The sequence below is a fragment of the Ailuropoda melanoleuca genome, chromosome 20 (assembly GCF_002007445.2).
Source record: "Ailuropoda melanoleuca isolate Jingjing chromosome 20, ASM200744v2, whole genome shotgun sequence".
NCBI lineage: Eukaryota > Metazoa > Chordata > Mammalia > Carnivora > Ursidae > Ailuropoda > Ailuropoda melanoleuca.
Genome location: NC_048237.1, coordinates 10533917 through 10552847, shown reverse-complemented (window position 1 = coordinate 10552847; position 18931 = coordinate 10533917). Strand labels below are relative to the sequence as shown.

The following is an 18931-nucleotide window of genomic DNA, read 5'->3' as shown; positions in this document are numbered from 1 at the left end:
ATTAGGGAAAGGCCAGGAGGGAAGGGAAGGGACGAAGGAATTACTAAAGAGTCATGAGGTAGTCTTTGGAGGTGATGGATATACTCACTATCTTGACAGTGAAGATGGTTTTATGGGTGTATACATTTGCCAATTTGTCGAAGCTTGGAGATGTATATATCATAAATATATACAATTTATTGTATGCCAATTATACCTCCAATAAAGCTGTTTTCAGAAAAAAAATAGAGGTGAGGAAGAAGGGAATCTGTCTGAGAACATATGTATACAATACTGTTTTAAGTTTTCAAAGAAGAGGGATGTTCAGTACTCACAAAATACCTTTCCAGAATGATATTTTCCTGAGAATGTTATTTTCTAGGAAGACGGGAATTGTATTTTTGAAAGGAGCAGCCAGGTTGCAAGCAGATGATTAATTATCATGGAAAATCACTGATGTATCATCACAATTTCACAGTACTTCTTACAGTTAAAATAAAGCTCCTTCATATCTCTCATAAAGGTATTGTGAAGCTTTAATTGATTTGTGTTGGTAAAAACCCTTGGTTACCACCATGGAAAATAATTGAATTAAGTATCAAAATATAAATGTACAACTTTTGTTATTGTTTTTATGTTTGTTTTTCTTCACGATAATCACTGCAGGGTGCCAACTTTTCTAACCCATGGCTAAACCAAGGAAGACACTGAACTCGGGGGCTCACACATGTGTTGATTCAATGTTGAATTACAGAATGTACAGAGGTGTTTAAAGAAACTCGCACAGGTACCTCTACATACTGGAGAATCTTGTACACACCACTTGCTCGCTCAGTAAGGAGCAGTAATGACTTATGCCAGTTGAATTCAAGGATCTAAGTCTCTGGGCTTAGTTGTGTGCTTTCTTTATGGGAAGGCAGACATTCTTTGCCTTCTTTTGAGAAGAATAACTTAATATTAACTCAGCACCACAGTAAGGAAATACAATAAAAAATATAAATGACAGTATCGATCAGGAGGACAGTGTCGACATTGTCCTCAGAGACACGGAGTAACTCGGTTTGTCTGAGAGACGTTTAAACAACAGGCTGTATCTAGAGTTACAGACACTGCATAACGCAGCATGGCAGTGACTCAGTAATTGTCCCTAAGTATCACTGCTGACCCATGCACGCTAAGCCTTCAGTAACTGGTAGCCGGTATTATTCATAATTTCAGAAGTCAAAGTTGTGATTGCCACTGAACATTCACTGAGCAGGTCTGGAGAGCACAGTACCTCACTCTTTGCAAAGCAGAGATAAAGATGTTCCTATGTTATCTCTCTTCCAACCAATATAATTAGACGCGATAATAGAGAAAACTCATTTCAAGAAAGTGTTGATCATTAGGCAACAACAAGGTTATTCTTTAAGAGATAAACATTTTAAGAAGGACTCTTCCCTACAGATATAGGGTAGAGATTCACAGCAAAGGGGATGGTGGGGTCCACATTTTGGATGAGACTATCACCATGAGGCAGGTACAAAAGCATGCAATTCATCATGGGCAGCTGTAAAGAGTTCGGCAACTTATTAAAGCTAGAATACAGTAGTCACAGGCTACATGTGGCAATTTACATTTAAATGTAAGTTAATTAGAATTAAAAATTCATTTCTTCAGTTGCTTTAGCCACATTTCAAGTGCTCAGCAGATGCATGTGGTGAGTGGCTCCTATGTTAGTGCAACCTTGAATATTCCATTCTCATAGAAAGTTCTAGTGAATAGTGGTGGGCTAGAATGAGGCAGAGGCCAACACAGGGATGCTAAGGAAGAAACTCTGTGGTAGGGACTTGAGAACAATGAGTGCACAATTGTTTACAAAGAGGCCATGTTGCTCAACTCCCAAAGAGAAGCGAGACCCTGGTTCATACTCTCCTAGTCTGGCTTTCAACAAATAGCCTAGAGTTAAAGTACCCTTTATGTCCCCATGCCCTCTGGGAACTCAAAAACTAAATGTGTGTTTTCCATAAAATATTAAATCAAGAGAAATTAAGACAGCACACTTAATGTGAAATAAAGTTCATATACTCCTGTTTAAACACAGATTAGAATTTCTGTCAGAACAATGCCAGTGAAAAGTTGACATTCTAATTAATACAATTTACATTATAAAGCACTGAATATCTTTATCTTGCTATTATGAAATGCCCTCTTTAAAAAAAAAATCAAGGCTCTACTGAATAGGGAATTGAGTAGCAAGGGCAATATTTAAAAACCTATGTACAAGAGAGGTGGTTAGGGTCACTGGCATTTTTACACACCATCACCCCAGGTCTCTAAAAAGGGAAGCAATACACTCATCCTCTTACACACAGTTTTGTCATCTTTTATCATCCACAAAGCTATTTTCATGCAGCAATAGGATTTTGAGGCTGTTTTACTTGCAGTGATATAAAACATACTGCAAACTGCAAATACCAAAAGCCTAACATATCCTCGCTCTCCTTCCCCTCTTCTCCGCTCTCTTCCCTCTCTCTCATTCTCTCATTTAACATCACAGGGAACCGTCTGGAACCCTGTGAACTCGCACACATGTAGGACTCCCAGACAATGTTTATTCAATCCAAATTCTGAGTGTGTAAGAGGGGCAGAAAATCAACCCCACAGTTGGGTACCCAAGGATTCGTGTTCATTGCCTTTGTCAATTTTATGCTATCGGTGAAAGGAATAAAGATGAGATCCTTAAAGCCTGAATTTTCATTTCCTATGACAACGTGCTTTTTCTTCATGCTTTATCACACTCCACTACTTGGTTCCCACCCCTTCGTAATTGATATCGGCCACTTGAAGCATTCAGCAAAAACCTCATGAGGTTCATCAAATGTCCCCCAGTCTATAATTCTTGCTTCTGACATATTCAGAAGCATATTCATCCAAGTATTTTCCCCTTCCCCTCCATGGTTTTCCCTGTGCACAGGGACGAGGGTAATGACAGTTGTATTAATTATATGCCGAAAAAACCACATAGCAGCAAAAATGATGGAGATCATCATTTAAATATTTTATTAAAACAACCCAGAGTAACAGACAATTTAGACCCTCTTGATAATGAGAGGTTCATTAATTTTACAAGAATTCTAGAAAGCTTAGAATGGCCATCAAAATTATCTCTTTCATTTATTTATTTTTCAGAAAAGGAAAAACCTTCAATCATACCTTTAGAGAACAAGAGTCTAGCAAATTTTCTAAGGTATTTTTAAGTTAATTACTTACCTTTCTGGGAAAAGTTTTGAAAAAAAATAGCTTGAAATATGGAGGATTTAAATTTCATAGTATATTACTTGAAACGCCTGTAAATTTTCAGCTTCTGCAGTTTACCCCATTAAAACTTGGTTTCATTAGCATATAATGACTTCTGATAAATAAAATTGATATTCCCCATAAACAAACAAGCAGTGCATTAAAATCCTTCCATTACTAACAGCAAAAGCAACACAGTCTTGCCTACCAAGTGTGTCTCCAGGTACAGTTTAAGGCCATCCGTCTCTGCTTTAGGGGGTGTCCAATTCTCAGTGGTTTCCATGGCTTCATTTAACCACTGAATGAATTCATCCAGCTTGTTTACAAACCCCTTTGTGACAGAAAAGAGAAGGGGAAAAAAGGACAAGAAAAGCATGTTAGTTGATCATTTCTTTAAAGCCAATCTTAAAAATTCCAAACCTCGCAGAGGGTAAAATTGATACCACTGCCTTCCCATTCTAGTTCCACACTGTGGAATGGAATTTCCACTATTCCTGGCACGGAAATCTATCAAAATGGAAAGACATTGTGCGTGACTCCCTCTCAGTTTTTCCCTAGGAACGCTTTTTCTGAAGAATTTGGACTGGATTGCCGGGTGTCTCTATAAAGGTGTCCTCCGATCATCAAAACATTTCTGGTGCCTGACAAGTGCCCTCTCACCCAAAAATCAGGTCATCTGCGAGGAACACTCCCTGGCTTTGGGGGATAAAAGCATTCCCATAAAGATGGTGTTCTTTACTCAGAAGTCTATGGAGTTGAGTTGCCTTAACTGAACTACAAATCTATTTTTAAATCACGTAAGTGTTTAAAGGGTTTTGGGTGAGTTCAACTGACAGCCCAACTGTCTGTGGCTGAGCCTGGGTTCTAAGAAGCAAGGAAGGGTAGAGGAGGTGGGAAAAATGAACAAAAACGTAAACATCTGACTCTGGGTGTGTCCTGCACATAAAGAAATATTCTTGGCGAGGAAGCACAAATCACAATAATCTTGCAATTTTTCAAATAGTGGTTATAAAAATTTATTGACCATTTATAAGAACACATCTGTAGAAACGGAAAATACTTTGAAAAAAATGAAAGCCCAGCTATGAACCTAAAGGAAAGAAATAGGGCTGGGCGCCTGTTTTCCGTGTCTAGATCAACAGCACCACCTGGAGGTCGAACGGAGCAAGGACATGCTTCTACGTTTATGCTCACTGAAACGGCTTGGGATGCTATTTCCCTATTAAACTTAACCCGCTCTTCAGATTTGCTTTTTGATTAATTTTGATTAATATTTTTAATGCTTAACTGAGGATATCCTGAGACCAAATTGAGAATAGGTGAAAATTCATTTTCTTTATAATGCTTCTCAGAAGCTAGGCTTCTGTTACTAAGTTTTCTCCTAAATGTTTAAGATTCATAACCCTTTAATCCCTGCAGTCGATTGGCCTCAAAATGATTATTCAAAAAAAGAGAAAATGGGACTGAGAAGGGTGGTAAAGAGAAAGGCAGACAAATAACACTCAGAAACACATTCCTGTCCGTCAAAGGGGGATAGAGCAGAGATGTGGGCATGGAGGCCCACGGAGTCCACCAAACTGTCCCACCACGCTCTGGTATGTCGCCAACCTGCACGGAGCTCAGCCAATCATCCCACCTGGTAGAGAATCCTCTGTTTTCCCATGTTGCTAAATGTTAGCCGAAGCTTTCCCTATTTTATCCCTATTGTGCCAAGATCAGAAGATAATCATACCCATCCTTTTGAAAACCTAACCTAATCAGGTTGTTTTGGTAAAGCCAATAAGAAATACGATGTTAGGGTCATCTTAATTAGAAGCTAAGGCCTATGCATTTGCAATTGGCTTGTCTAGGAACCAGGGGGTAGTTTAACATACCTCAAGTCCTAGCCTCCAACCCCACCCCGATGACATCACTGAAGTTCCTTTGGTCATCACTCATGAGTGTTTCTTCCAGGTAAGGTGAAAAACATATCCAACAGGGATGGTTTCATGAATTTCACACAACACATTCCCCTACCAAATACGTTTTTCTGATGAGCCACCCAAATTACCCTTTTCTCTCATTTTCTCATATTGTATCTTGTTCTAAATGCTAGGAATCCATGCCAAGTAATTCCTTTTGCCCTTTCTCATATATTCAGGGTATCGGTTTATCTGCTCTTTCTCCTTTTGTGCATTTCCATAAATTTGAGAGTTGCTTTGTTTTTCATTTCCTCCCCAAATACTTGAGTCTTTTAACACAGATGTTACTTCAGGTTCACTTTTTTCAGTCAAGCCTCCCACCTGTTTAAAACATCATTCCCCAAGTCCCTCTGTCTGGAAGATTGCCCACAACTCAGAATACATAAGAAATTCTTATCTGACTTGAGGTTTACCATAGACCCCTACGGATGTGTACAGTAAATCTGTGAGCAGAAACAAGGGTAGAGTGTGTTAAACTGAAGTCCTAATTCTTGATGCTCTCATAAATAGTGAAAAATTAAGATACTTTTTGTTGACAAAATGGACTTACAGAAATATCATCTACAGAACCTCATCAGAATATCCTCATAGGATGATAATTGTGAGATGAAATAGTATTTTATACTATTAAATTGTATTTACTACTGAATTTGAACTTGAGTGGCTTTATCTGTAAATTGATTTGGGGAGAAAATTAAGTCAGGAAGTAAATTATTTTGGAAACAACTGATTAAATCCAAGAAGACAATCAGTAAAAGATGTTATTTGAAATGTAATGAGTTATATACTATTTATTATCTTCTCTTCCTTCAAAAACACAAGCAAACAAAACAATGTGTGTATATGTGATTGCATGGCTACCTCATCACAAAAGATTCATTTCAGCCAAAGAGTATTAAACAATGTGGGGCAGCTTTCCTAACGGAACCATGATTACAGAATTAACTGAAATCCATGAGATGCAGATTAGGCAAACTCATGGGACCGGGTGAAACTTTCTGGATGATCTCTCTGCATAGCCTGGTCAGACAGCAAAACCAAGGCTGTTTGACACAGAGGAAACAGAGGTCCTGTCAAGGCTTCCCTCTGGATCTCCTGTAAATTATATCCCTACCTCATTTTCATTTGTTGCAACTTTTCTCAACTCTTTTCTTGCCAGTGGTAAAAAGTTTCATCCACTACAACAGAAACCTAGAAAATCCTTGTAATCTCATAATAAAAAACTAAACACACCTCCCTCTTAGGGAGCTCTTAGCTTTCCACCTCCCCTCCTGCTAATACATGTAGGCATGAAAGCACAGACAGAAATCATAAAGACAAAGGACACTGGAGTCCGTCCAATTCCTGATACCTTTGTCACTCGCCATTTCTCCACCTCTTGGAGACCCTTTATGTGTGTACTGGTACCAATGTTCTGTGTCATGGACAGTGTACTGTGTCCTATCCCCATATCAGGAGATGCTCTCCTTAGAAAGACCAACTAAGCACCACTCAATATACCGAACCATACAATGTGCAGGAGAATTCACAACTGGACGCATACAACCAATATCTGATGCTAATTTTTAGAAGCTCTGCAAAGAGTCCTTGTGGTGTGAATGAAGGAAAATGAGGTGACATCCATAACAACATAGGAAAATGGGGAAAAATATAACATTGTATTTATTTTATAATACAGATCAAGTCCTAGCATAACAAATATACTAGGCACTCAATCACTTTTTAACCAATATTTATTAAGTGCCTACTCTGTGTAAAGCACACTGCTGGACATTGTTGGGAATAAAAAGATAAATATCACTGCAGCAAACATTTCAGGAGAACATAAAGCATGTCTCAGCACTGGCTTACTCAATTCAAGTTAATTGTAATAGTAAAAAAATTCTGACAATCAATAAAAGAGTTGGAATATCCTCCTGGATTTTTCTGTGAAATGTATTCTGCCTGTATCAGAATTCTGTCCATATCCAAATTTGTTGTTATTCTCAGTATTTGACCCATTGTGTTTGTTTCTCTAGTATTCTGAGTTCACACTTAACTACTTTGAGAGACCAAGAGGACTATAAAACTCAGATTTCCTTCATGACACTATCCAGTGCTGCCATCACACTATAGAAAAGCACATTTTATGCACGTTCAACTCACCGCTACGGGCTGAACTGCACATCTCTGAAAGGCCACATTCTAGCCTTCACTGTTCAAACTCCTGCCAAAGTATCTTACCTGCTTAGTCTCTCTCCTGTCATTTTCGACCACCAGCTTCCTGACTGTCCCTTTCCTCCCCTTCTTCCATTACCCTTCTCTGCCTCCCGCCAAGCTCTCCAGGGGCACACTGAGTGGGACTCAGTCCACAGGCCCCAGTTCTCCCAGGCCACCCCCTTGATTATATCCTTCTGGACAGGTCCCCTGACATATTCATATCTGACACATGTTTTGAGAGTCTGCAAACTCTTCACTAGAGCCAAGCCAGGATTTGACATTCAGAAGAAACCATGGCCATCGAATGTAAGAGAGAACAAACGCCGGCAGCCTTGTTACCACCCGTTGACAGCACACTTCCCACTTTCAAATTATTTGCATTTTAAAAGTTCCTTAATGAAGTGCTTCTTAAAAATCTTACTTTTAAACTTTCTGAAGCATCAATCTCTTTAAAGACTAAGCAGCACAAAGTGCATGCAAAGGCATACTTTCAGGTTTGTACAAAATGATTTGCTCGAGCCCTCGAGCCCTCGGCTGGTTAACATATATTTGAAGACTCTATTCACAAGGAAAATTTACCCTTGTAAATAGCTACCCTCTCATGACAGGTTAAGAATGCCCGTTACTTCTTTTATTTTCCCACCTATTTCTCTCTACAGCAAACCTGGTTTGGTTAAACACAAACTGGCGGTGATGACTGTTGCTGTCTGGAAAGGCTGTCATGTGGAGCAGGACTAACTACTCTCAAAGTAGTTAAGTGTGAACTCAGAATATTAGAGAAACAAACACAGATGGGTCAAATACTGAGAAGAACAACAAATTTGGATATGGACAGAATGCTGATACAGGCAGAATACATTTCACAGAAAAATCCAGGAGGATATTCCAACTCTTTTATTGATTGTCAGAATTTTTTGACTATTACAATTACTTGAATTGAGTAAGCCAGTGCTGAGACGTGCTTTATGTTCTCCTGAAATGTTTGCTGCAGTGATATTTATCTTTTTATTCCCCTTGCATCAGATATGGGACCAGAGGCCAGCAATACAGTAGGAAACGGGACATGGTCTCTGCCTTACAGTGTTGAAAGCCTAGTGGGTCATTTTGTATAGAATTCCATGATTTTTAGACCACACTGAAATTGAAACCTATTTCTCTAAGAAGGTAAAGGGGGACATCTACAACAGGAAGTAGACGCAATTTTGTTACAGTGTGTGCAGTAGTGATGATTCTGGTTATTGTACAGATGAGGAAACTGAGGGTCAAAGAAAGCCCATGGCAAGAGTTGGCGGAGTTGGGGCCCAAACTCACATCTCACCCCAGAGTCGGTTTCTCTCAGTGCACCACACTGCCCTCTAGAAATAGTATTCTCAGAGACACGCCATTGGACCCAGATAAAGGAGAAGCAATAATTCTTCCCAGCCTTTTAGTCTTGGCAATGACGTAAGATTCTCTAAGCTCTCAGTCCTTCCCCTTCACTACTTTCTGTTCATTTTTCTGAAAGGAGATCTTTGATGAGGCTAGATGCTTAGCAAGGAACACACACTTTTTTTTTTCCCCAAGCAAAAATCACTATAAACTTCACTTGTAACTCATGGAAAATTTCAACCAAAAATGTAAGGCAGTTACATGCTAGAATTAGCCAATTCTACCAGTGCCTCAATTACAGATGACTGTGACTCAGTTTAATCCCAGGAGTTCAGCCAAGGACCTCAACTGCTAATTTCTTTTTGTTGTTAGAGTGTGTGTGTGTGTGTGTGTGTACACCCTCAGAAGGATTCTCATTTCTCAGTGGACAAAGAAATCAAGCATGATGTCTGACCTCATCTAGATCAAATTAGCTGCCTTCAGACAGGGACCTACTGAAGGGCATCGAGAAAGTGAACTACGTTCACTATATTTATGAAAAAAATTTACAGCCTCTGCTGTTGAATCTTTTAAACCTTTACTAAAATGCATTTACCCCTTTCTTAGTATTCCAAGATTCAAAGATTCACTGAATGATCTCATCTGAACAATGCTAACTGAAACATTACGTAATCCTCAAACTGCACTCACTGTGTGCCAGGACCTTTAAAAAGTATTTTATATACAATAGATCATTTGAGCTTCATAAAGACACTGTGAGGTAGGTAATATTGTGACCTGTTATACAGGCCAGAAGACTGAGGCTATGGGTGCTGAGGAGACCTGTCCAGTGCCATGTGGCTAGAAGGTAATGCCCTGAGAATGTGAATCTGGACAGCCTCATCGGTACCACATGAAATCGTGAAAGGTCAACCCATCTAACAATTTGTCTAAGTCCCTAGCAGAAATTAGAAGTTGAAAAACATTTAAATGAGGATTAAATGTGGGGGGCAGGAGAGATTATATTAAAAGAGAAAAAGAAAAACATACACATCATGAACCAGTATGGATATTATTAAGAGAACAGTTGCCGCAACCAGACAAAACGGAATTTGATTCCAAGCTCCATCCACCTCTTACTAACAGTATAAAGCAAATGAGCTATTTAATGTGTCTGAACCTCATTTTCTACATCTGTAAGATAGGGACGGTAATATCCATCTTGGGTTAACATGAGAATTTCAAGAAAAATACATGTTTTAAAGCCTGATGTAAAATGAGGGCTCGATAAATGATTTTTTAAAAGATTTTATTTATTCGTTTATTTGAGAGAGTGTGTGTGCACCTGCAAGTCAGGGGAGGAGCAGAGGGAGAGGAAGGAGAGAATCAGACTCCCCCCTGTGCATGGAGCCTGATGCAGGGCTCAGCCCACAACTCTGACATCACGACCTGAGCTGAAACCAAGAGTTGGATGACACTTAACCGGCTGAGCCACCCAGGTGCCCCTTGATAAATGATTCTTAGAAATCATTCCTAATTAACAAGCTCCAATTTGATCTTTTATCTCTTTGACCCAGAAAGTTTTGATTATTCACTAAGTATACAGCACTGTGCTAGGCCACAGGGGGGATGGATCAGAAAAGCCGACACACAGCCACAAGGTAAGAGGGACACACAGAGGAGGGAGATGACCTGTCTCAGGTCATCAGATAAGGCAACACGGAGGCGGCAGCATCTAAGCCTGCAGGTCAGCAGGGATTTCCGTATCTCCTTATTCCACCAGTAGGTCTGAGGGGGATCGTATTTCTCCATTAATAGCCAAAAATTTAAGAATAATCTGGCTTAACTTTTCAAAACAGGCCACATGCTTTGGAGCCAATCTTAACATTAACAATGGCTACCAACGAGTAATCGCAATCCTCTTACCCTATGCACAAGGAAGCTTTGTTTAGGCTCTGATAACTGGAAAAATTAGAACTCTATTTAGAAGCAAAAGTATGCATTGAAATTTTATATGTACATTTACCAACATATATATTTATTCTCCCTTTCTGGTTAATTCATATGCATACAGTTCTTACTTGAAATGCCTAATTTAGATTTTTACACAATAGTAGTCAGATGCAATTTACCTTTCCTAACCACCTACCTACATACTTAATGTGCCACTCAAGACCCAGAGGCTCAAGACACACGGCCAAGGAGTTAAAAGAGGTGCTCTGGATTCTACCTCCTCACACAGTTACCCGTGTTCCTATCCACAAAATCTAACACGGTGGAAGTAATTGACAGAAGGGAGGATATGGTGTGTGCTTTTAGGAAAAAGATTGAAGAGAAAATGAAACGGTTTAAGGCAGTTTTAACTCTGATGCCACAAGGAAACTCAAACACTGAAATGTTTTATGAAATATTTAAGCTTCTTTTCTAAAGGTTGAATGGGATGACTTTAGAATATAAAAATATTCCTGATAAAATTATACCAGAATAAAAGTAAAAGGCTGTCGGTTGGAGAGAGAGAGCAAAAAGGGGGCATGGAATGGTATTATCTGAAACTGACCAGGTGGGAATTCTATTCTGAACTCAGTATCATGTAGAAAGGATCAATGGAGCTGATTCATCATCTTCAAATACTGTTGACAACAGTTTCAACTGTGAAAAGAAAAGTCCAGAAAGATCCTTGATTCTCACAATGGGAAAGAGTTTCCTCCAACAAATCCAGAGTTTGAGATCAGTTGCTCCCTACTGGTTTATAAAAAGAGGTAATCAACAAATCTAAGGGCAAAACAAGATCGAAATACATATCATCAAAGTCTAATAAAAACAGGAATGAATAAAAGAACTGGGAATAAACAACAGGTCAATATTTATTGAGCACTTATTATGTGCCAGGCACTTACTCAATTCTTACAACAACACTATGCTATAAGAGTCCTACACTGTCTGTTTTATAGAGGGAAAACTGAAGTACAGACACGCTCGAGTACTTACACAACTATGAACACTTTCACAGGACTGAAGCTGGGGATCCTCCCAGGGAGTCGGGCTGCCCCAAAGCTTTGCTCACGTACTCTGAGGGAGATCTTGCCTCAACTACCCCAATCCTCCAGAGGCACTGAATGAGCAAATCAGGTCATCTTTATCTACCTCTGAATCCCCAAAGAGGACCTGAGATGTCACACCTTGGAATTTAGGATTATGATAAGTTTAATGGTTTAACTGCAGGTTTTTCATATCCAGTATTATAAATAGCGATACTGAATATTTGGATGATGACTATCTACCAGCTATTTCTTAAATAACTTATGTAGTCATTTAGTCTTCATGAATTTCCCTATTTTTCAGATGAAGAGGCTGAAGCCTAGAGGAGTTATGTAATTTATTCAAGGTCATAAAGCCACAACACAGATACTAAGTAGTTTTGTTCCAGAACCCAAGCTCTGAGCTCCTACACAGCCTTTCTCACCAGACTTATTCCCATGAAGCTCCCAGAGAGAAAAACAAAGGACAGCAACATCCACTGTGGCCCATTCTTGTTTCCCAAGCCTCTGTGAGAACCCCAGCCCATGCCACACAGCTTCACCCAGTCCCATTACAGCCACCTCTGCTTTAGACAAGTCCCCACACTCTGTGCTCTCTCTTTTCAGTCCCCCCTTTTCTCCTTCTTTCTTGACCACTGTTTCTCTTTTGCCTTTTTCTTCTCTTTTCTCTTCTCCTAGTCCCTCCCTTCTCTCAGTCTCCACTCCTCTCTCCCTTCTTTTGCTCCCCTCCCTTCCTCTCCTCTTCTCTCTCCCTGTTCATTCCGTCTCTCTTTGTTCTACAGCTTTCAGTCTCCCCTGACCTAATTAATTGGAGCTAATTAATCACTTTTAATAAACATTTCCCAACATGTCCATAAGTTTTTGAGGCTGCTCAAAAAGGGGCTGCTCCTTGCCACTGAAGTACAGAGCTGAAGATGCTGCTATATTCCTGTATTTAGATTAGCTCCGACAACTTTCCTGATGAGTAAGACCTCCTTGCAAATCAAATATCTGGAATAAGAACGCATGTGCTAGATGGGAGTGTTGATAAATGCTAAGATTATTCAAAAGATTACCTGTGATTGTTTAGTTGTATTTTTATCTAAATATTCTCAACTTTCTTTAGGGAACACATAGCTCTTTAGTAATAACAAAGTTATTTTTAGGAAAAAATGATTATTCCACATGGAGAGTTTATCATAATGAAGTGAGCAATTAAATAGCCAGCTTTAGTGATGGGATGAGAAATTTGCAAATGATATATGCAACATATATGGTTTGGGTTAATATCCAAAATATATAAAGAACTTACACAGTTCAGGGGCGCCTGGGTGGCACAGCGGTTAAGCGTCTGCCTTCAGCAGANCCAAAATATATAAAGAACTTACACAGTTCAGGGGCGCCTGGGTGGCACAGCGGTTAAGCGTCTGCCTTCAGCTCAGGGCGTGATCCCGGCGTTTGGGATCGAGCCCCACATCAGGCTCTTCAGCTATGAGCCTGCTTCTTCCTCTCCCACTCCCCCTGCTTGTGTTCCCTCTCTCTCTGGCTGTCTCTATCTCTGTCGAATAAATAAATAAAATCTTTAAAAAAAAAAAAAAGAACTTACACAGTTCAACACCAAAAAACCAAACAATCTGATTAAAAAGTGGGCAGAGGACCTAAATAGACATTTTTCCAAAGAAGACACACATACGGTCAATAAGCATATGAAAAGATGCTCAATATTACTAATCAGGGAAATGGAAATCAAAACCACAATGAGATATCACTTCACACCAGTAAGAATAGCTAGTACCAAAAAGACAAGAAATAACAAGTGTTGGTGAAGATTTTGAGAAAAGGGAACACTACTGGTAGGAAGGCAAATTGGTCCGACTACTGTGGGAAACAGAATGAAGCTTCCTCAAAAAATTAAAATTAGAAATATCATATGATCCAGTTAATTCCACTACTGGGTATTTACCCAAAGAATTCAAAAAGATATATGTACCTCTATGTTTATTTGTTTATTGCAGCATTATTTACAATAGCCAAGATAGGAAACAACCCAAGTGTTCATTGATAGATGAATGGTTAAAGAAGATGTGGTATATATATGTATATTTAAGAATATACCTCAGCCATAAAAAGGAATGAGATCTTGCCATTTGTGACAACATGGATGGGTGTAGGGGCATTATGCTAAGTGAAATAAGTCAGACAGAGAAAGACAAATACCATATGATTTCACTCATACGTAAAATAAAAAAGCAAAACAAAGCAAAAACAGACCCATAAATAAAGATAATAAACTGGTGGTTGCCAGAGGGAAGGGGGTGGGGGCATGGGCAAAATGGGTGAAGGGGAGTGGGAGATACCATTTATGGCTTCCATTTATGGAATGAATAAGTCAGGGATGAAAGGTACAGCACAGGGAATATAGTCAATGGCACTGTAATAGCATTGTATGGTGACAGACGGGAGCTACACTTGTGGTAAGCATAGCGTAATTAGGTATGTGGTAAGCATAGCGTAATCACTGTGTTGTATACCTGAAACTAATGTAACATTGTGTGTCGACTAGACTTCAATTAAAAAAAAGTAAGTCATGGAGACAAAAAGTACAGCACAGGGAATACAGTCAATTGTACTATAACAACGTATGGTGACAATGGTGACTCTATTTATCTTGGTGACCACTGAGCAGTAATGTACAGAATTGCTGAATCACTATACTGTACACCTGAGACTAATATAACATTGTACATCACTTATATACTTCAATAATAAATTTTTTAAAAGAAGAAAACTGCTACCTTTCTACCAAAGAACTGCAGGGTGGCAAGTCAGTAAAGAATAGAAATTCAGCCACTGCGCTATCATTAGAGCCAAGAAGGCAGAAAATAGTATTGTTTAAATGCATGCGCTTGGAAAGGAGAAAAGTTTGCATAAACAAGTCTGCAAAAGGCCCTTAGGATCCATATAGTTCAATGCTCCCCATTTTACAGGTGAGGAAACTGAGGCTCAGCAAGGTTAAGCACTTGACTGATAATACACACCCAGTAGGTAGCCAAGTCAGAAGAACTCAGGGGTTGTATCTTCAATACAGAGCTCAAATTTTAAAGTTTTCAGAGACATCTTTTGGACAAAATTCTTAGTGCTCAAAAAAAAAAAGTACATAAATAAAGCTTTTAAAAATAATACAAAATTTCAGAGTACTATTGGTTTAGTGAACTGTGTGTACTATCTAAATTGGGTAGCATTAGGCCAGGTCAAGTAAAGACTAAATTGTCTTTTTTGTTCAAACTCTAGGTGTGTGTATATGCACAGGCACATGTGGGTATTAGGCTCTTTATTCAAAAAAATATTAATTGCGAGCTTACTCTGCATTAGAAATTGTATTTGAGCCTGGAACTCACATATAAATGACACAGACTCCTCTCTTACAGAATTCAGAGCACAGTAATATAAAGTGTGATATGTGTGATAACAGATCAGCAGTTCTCAAACTTTTAGAACTCCTGTAGACTATTACAAATTATTAAGGGCCCCACAGAGCTTTTGTTTCTATGGGTTTATAACTATAAATATTCATTTTAGAAATTTAAAAAATATTAATTCACTGAAAATAACAATAATAATCTATTACATGCATGTTAGCATAACACATTGTTATGAAAAATAACTGTTTTCAAAATGTTAGCTGTATGCAAATCTTATTAATGTCTGGCTTGATAGAAGACAGCTGGATTCCAAACCAATGTCATTTTATATCGCAAGTCTCTCACCAACGTTCTAGTCCTATCTCAGTGTGCCTTCAAATCGGACTATTCTGAATTACCAAGCCCGTGTTAGTTTACACTAAGATTCTGTGGTTATTTTACATATTCTCTCTCCCCTTTGTTGAGGGAAGCCAAAGCTTATGTTAAGAACTCGCTCAACGCTTATAAACTGATAGAGGTGAAGCTCGGAAAAGAACAGACTGACATGTTTTGTTTTAACTGCACAGAGTCAGCGATTGTGGCCTCAAATCGTCTTTTTAAAAATCGTTTTCTTTGTTTTGTTTTTTTAACAGGAAAAAAAAAAGACAGCTGGATTCCCATTTCTATTTCTACATTTAATCTACTGAAATATCATATGTCATATAGCCTCTGGAAAACTCTACAATACACAGAATGAGAGTGAAAAAGGCAAACATCATTTTAGTAATAATATGAAAACAGTTGACCTCGTGGGCCCGCTGAAAGGATCTTGGGAACCCTAGAGGTACCCGGATCATAGTCTGGGAACCTCTGTTGTAGATGATCCCAATGTTCAGGAGTCAATGGAAAGGCATTTAACTCAGTCTTGGGGCGTCAGGGAGGGCTTGTGGAAGGAAATCACAACTAAGCTGAGCCTTGAAAGGTAAGTGTAAATGATTCAGAAAAAAATAAATAAATAAAAAGGTGTGGGAGGAACAGAGAAAAACATTCCTGGCAGATAAAGTCTGAGAGAGAACAGCTCATTCTGAGAACCCTAAGTTGCTGAGCATGGCTAACACTCTAGAAGCAAATAGGGAAAAACTGAGAAATGAGATCGGAGGGTCTGACAAGGAGCCAGACCACACATAGCACACTCTGGAGTTGGGACTTTACCCTGAGGACAAGGTGGTGATTTCTGAAGCAGAGCAGAGAGTGGGTGGCCGAGTGTAGGGTTGAGACCAGAGGAGCCAGTTAAAAAGCTCCTATGCTACACCCTGAAATAGTCAGTGAGGGCTGGACTCAGGCAGCAGCAGTGGGACATGGAGGAAACGTGTCAGGCCACAGAGAGAGACAAGTTAAAATGGACAGGACCAACTGGAGGTGAGGGAGGAGAAACTTGTTAGAATCTGAATGATTGCCAACTTTATGTTAGTCGGAGATACCATTCTCGGAAAGATGCAGTAAGAAATTCAGAAGGAAAAAAAGGGCGTGCAGGCAGATGATAAACATGGTATTAGATATTATGAGTTTGCTTTCTGAACTCAGTTGAGGTGCGGAACAAGATCTGGCAGATAAAGTCTGAGAGAGAACAGCTCATTCTGAGAACCCTAAGTTGCTGAGCATGGCTAACACTCTAGAAGCAACATACTTTGGCCTTGGAGACCATAAGCATGGATAAGATAACCTAGAGACAGTGTATAGGGGCAAATCCACTGTGCCTTCTACCTTATAAGGCCCCAGAGTGCAACGCACTCAACTTGCTTTACTCCAGTCCCTCACTCCGTGTCTGTCTCAGTGATTCTCGACCCTGGCCATGTCTTAAAATCAACTGTGAATGCTTTACACATATGCCAAATTCAGAGGAGAATCGCTTCAAAGTCTCCGAGGCCTACAATGATAAAAAGCCAATAGCTGTGGGGCACTAGGAATATCTTAGTGTTGATGTCTGAAGAAAGTACTTGCTGCACCTTTGTGACAAGCTTGCAAGATCTGGTATAATCAGGAGACAGGATGTTCTCACAGGAAGTACTCTGGACTGGAGGATGCAGGTCCTGGTTGCAAAATGAGGGCACCGAGCTGAACAATTTCTCATGCCTTTCTGACTGCTCACATCTGTGGCTCTTGCATACAGAGCCTCCTTCAAAGCTATACAAGTTCAGATAATTCACCTTCTCTCTTTTAGTTAGACAGGAAGCTGGTCCTGGTGACCTTCACACACTCTCCCAACGTCTCTCGCTCCACTCACCATGTCTATCCTTCAAGATCAAGCTCAAATGTTCCCTTCCCAACAAATTAACCCAACCTATTACTGCCTTTCCAACACACTTTCTTAATCTTTCCATCTTTAGCAATCAGGGCTTTGAGGGATAATTCTAAACCTACTGGAGGCCCTTCCTTTTTCTTCCCATAATATATTGTAATGACCTCTAGTTAAAAAGTGCTGTGGGGATTATTATTTATAAGCACATAATTATAAATAAATAGTATAAATATGTATAAATACAAATTATAAATAAATAAGTACATATTATTTATAAGGTTGTTGTGTGACAATATTATAAACTAGAAGCTTGTTTGTATTTGTCTGAACACACATTCATAGCATAAATTCCCCTACGTAAACTTCCTAAAATGTCAAGAAGTGCATTAACTAAAATTATTGGGCCAATTAGAGAAGAATTATCTCTAATACAATATAAGAATCATCTGTCAAGATGGGAGGCCCAGAGTCTCACAGAGAAGAGAGGTGCAGAAATCTAGGGCAACCAGCACTATTCCCGAAAAGAGGGAGAAAAAGGCCTTAATCATTGTGGGTTGGGGGTCTGAAGCGTCATAATGACCAAGACAACTGAGGGTGAGAGGAGAAAACAGGGTGGTGACATTTGACCCCAAAAGGCTGAGTGTAGGGCTGAGACCAGAGAAGCCAGTTAAAAGGCTGCTACAGTGCACCATGAAGTAGTCGGTGAGGGCTCTGGACTGAGGCAGCAGCAGGGGACCTGGAGGAACCATGCCACATTACAGTCAGAGTGACCTATATAGGGGAAGCTGCTAAGGCCTGGCCCCTCCCCTCCCATATCAATAATAATAACAACAACAGTCACAGCTAACGTTTTGAGTGTGTACTACAGAGCAGGTGCTAATCTCAGCTCTTTACCCATCTTAACACATTCAATAGTCACAACTCTTATGTGGAAGATAACACTTTTAACCCTAGGAGGAGGAAACTGGGACAAGGCCAAGTCACTTGGTGGAGACAACGTAATATTCTTAGCCACCTTCCTCTTAGCCATCTAGCACGACAGAAGCTCCCTCACATGTTAATACGGACGGCTCCAGAACTCTCTTCCTACCAAATGCACCTTTTCCTTTGCCAAAGAGTTCTATTACTTTGCTGAATATTCCCTCCTTTTGGCACCTAGAGCAAGGCTACTATTACTCTTGGAGTTCTTTCCAGCTATATTTCCCTCATTTAAATGTGTCTCTGGAAAGAGGAACAGGCACAGTATAATTTTTCATGAGTCCTGTATCCCACGGAGAAGGCCCTGGTCAACAACCTCTTGAATACAAGGACATGCACCAAACAATATAAAACCAAAGATGTAGTAAGGATAGGATAAGGAAAAGGGCTTTAATTAGACTTCATTTTAGAAGGGTACAAACAGTATTGTCTATTCTATAGAAAATAAAGAAAACAAAACAAAAATACTTT

General features: G+C 39.5%; 1 protein-coding gene across 6 annotated transcripts in view; it reads right to left on the bottom strand.

Moving 5' to 3' along the window:
• The window catches only part of AKAP6 (A-kinase anchoring protein 6), a 503026-nt gene that overhangs the window by 235881 nt on the left and 248214 nt on the right, over positions 1-18931 (bottom strand). For all 6 annotated transcript variants that reach the window (XM_034648359.1, XM_019798936.2, XM_019798937.2 and 3 more), the window contains one exon: positions 3467-3589. In XM_034648359.1, the coding sequence (XP_034504250.1) occupies positions 3467-3589 (123 nt within the window). The remainder of the gene's footprint in view (positions 1-3466; positions 3590-18931) is intronic.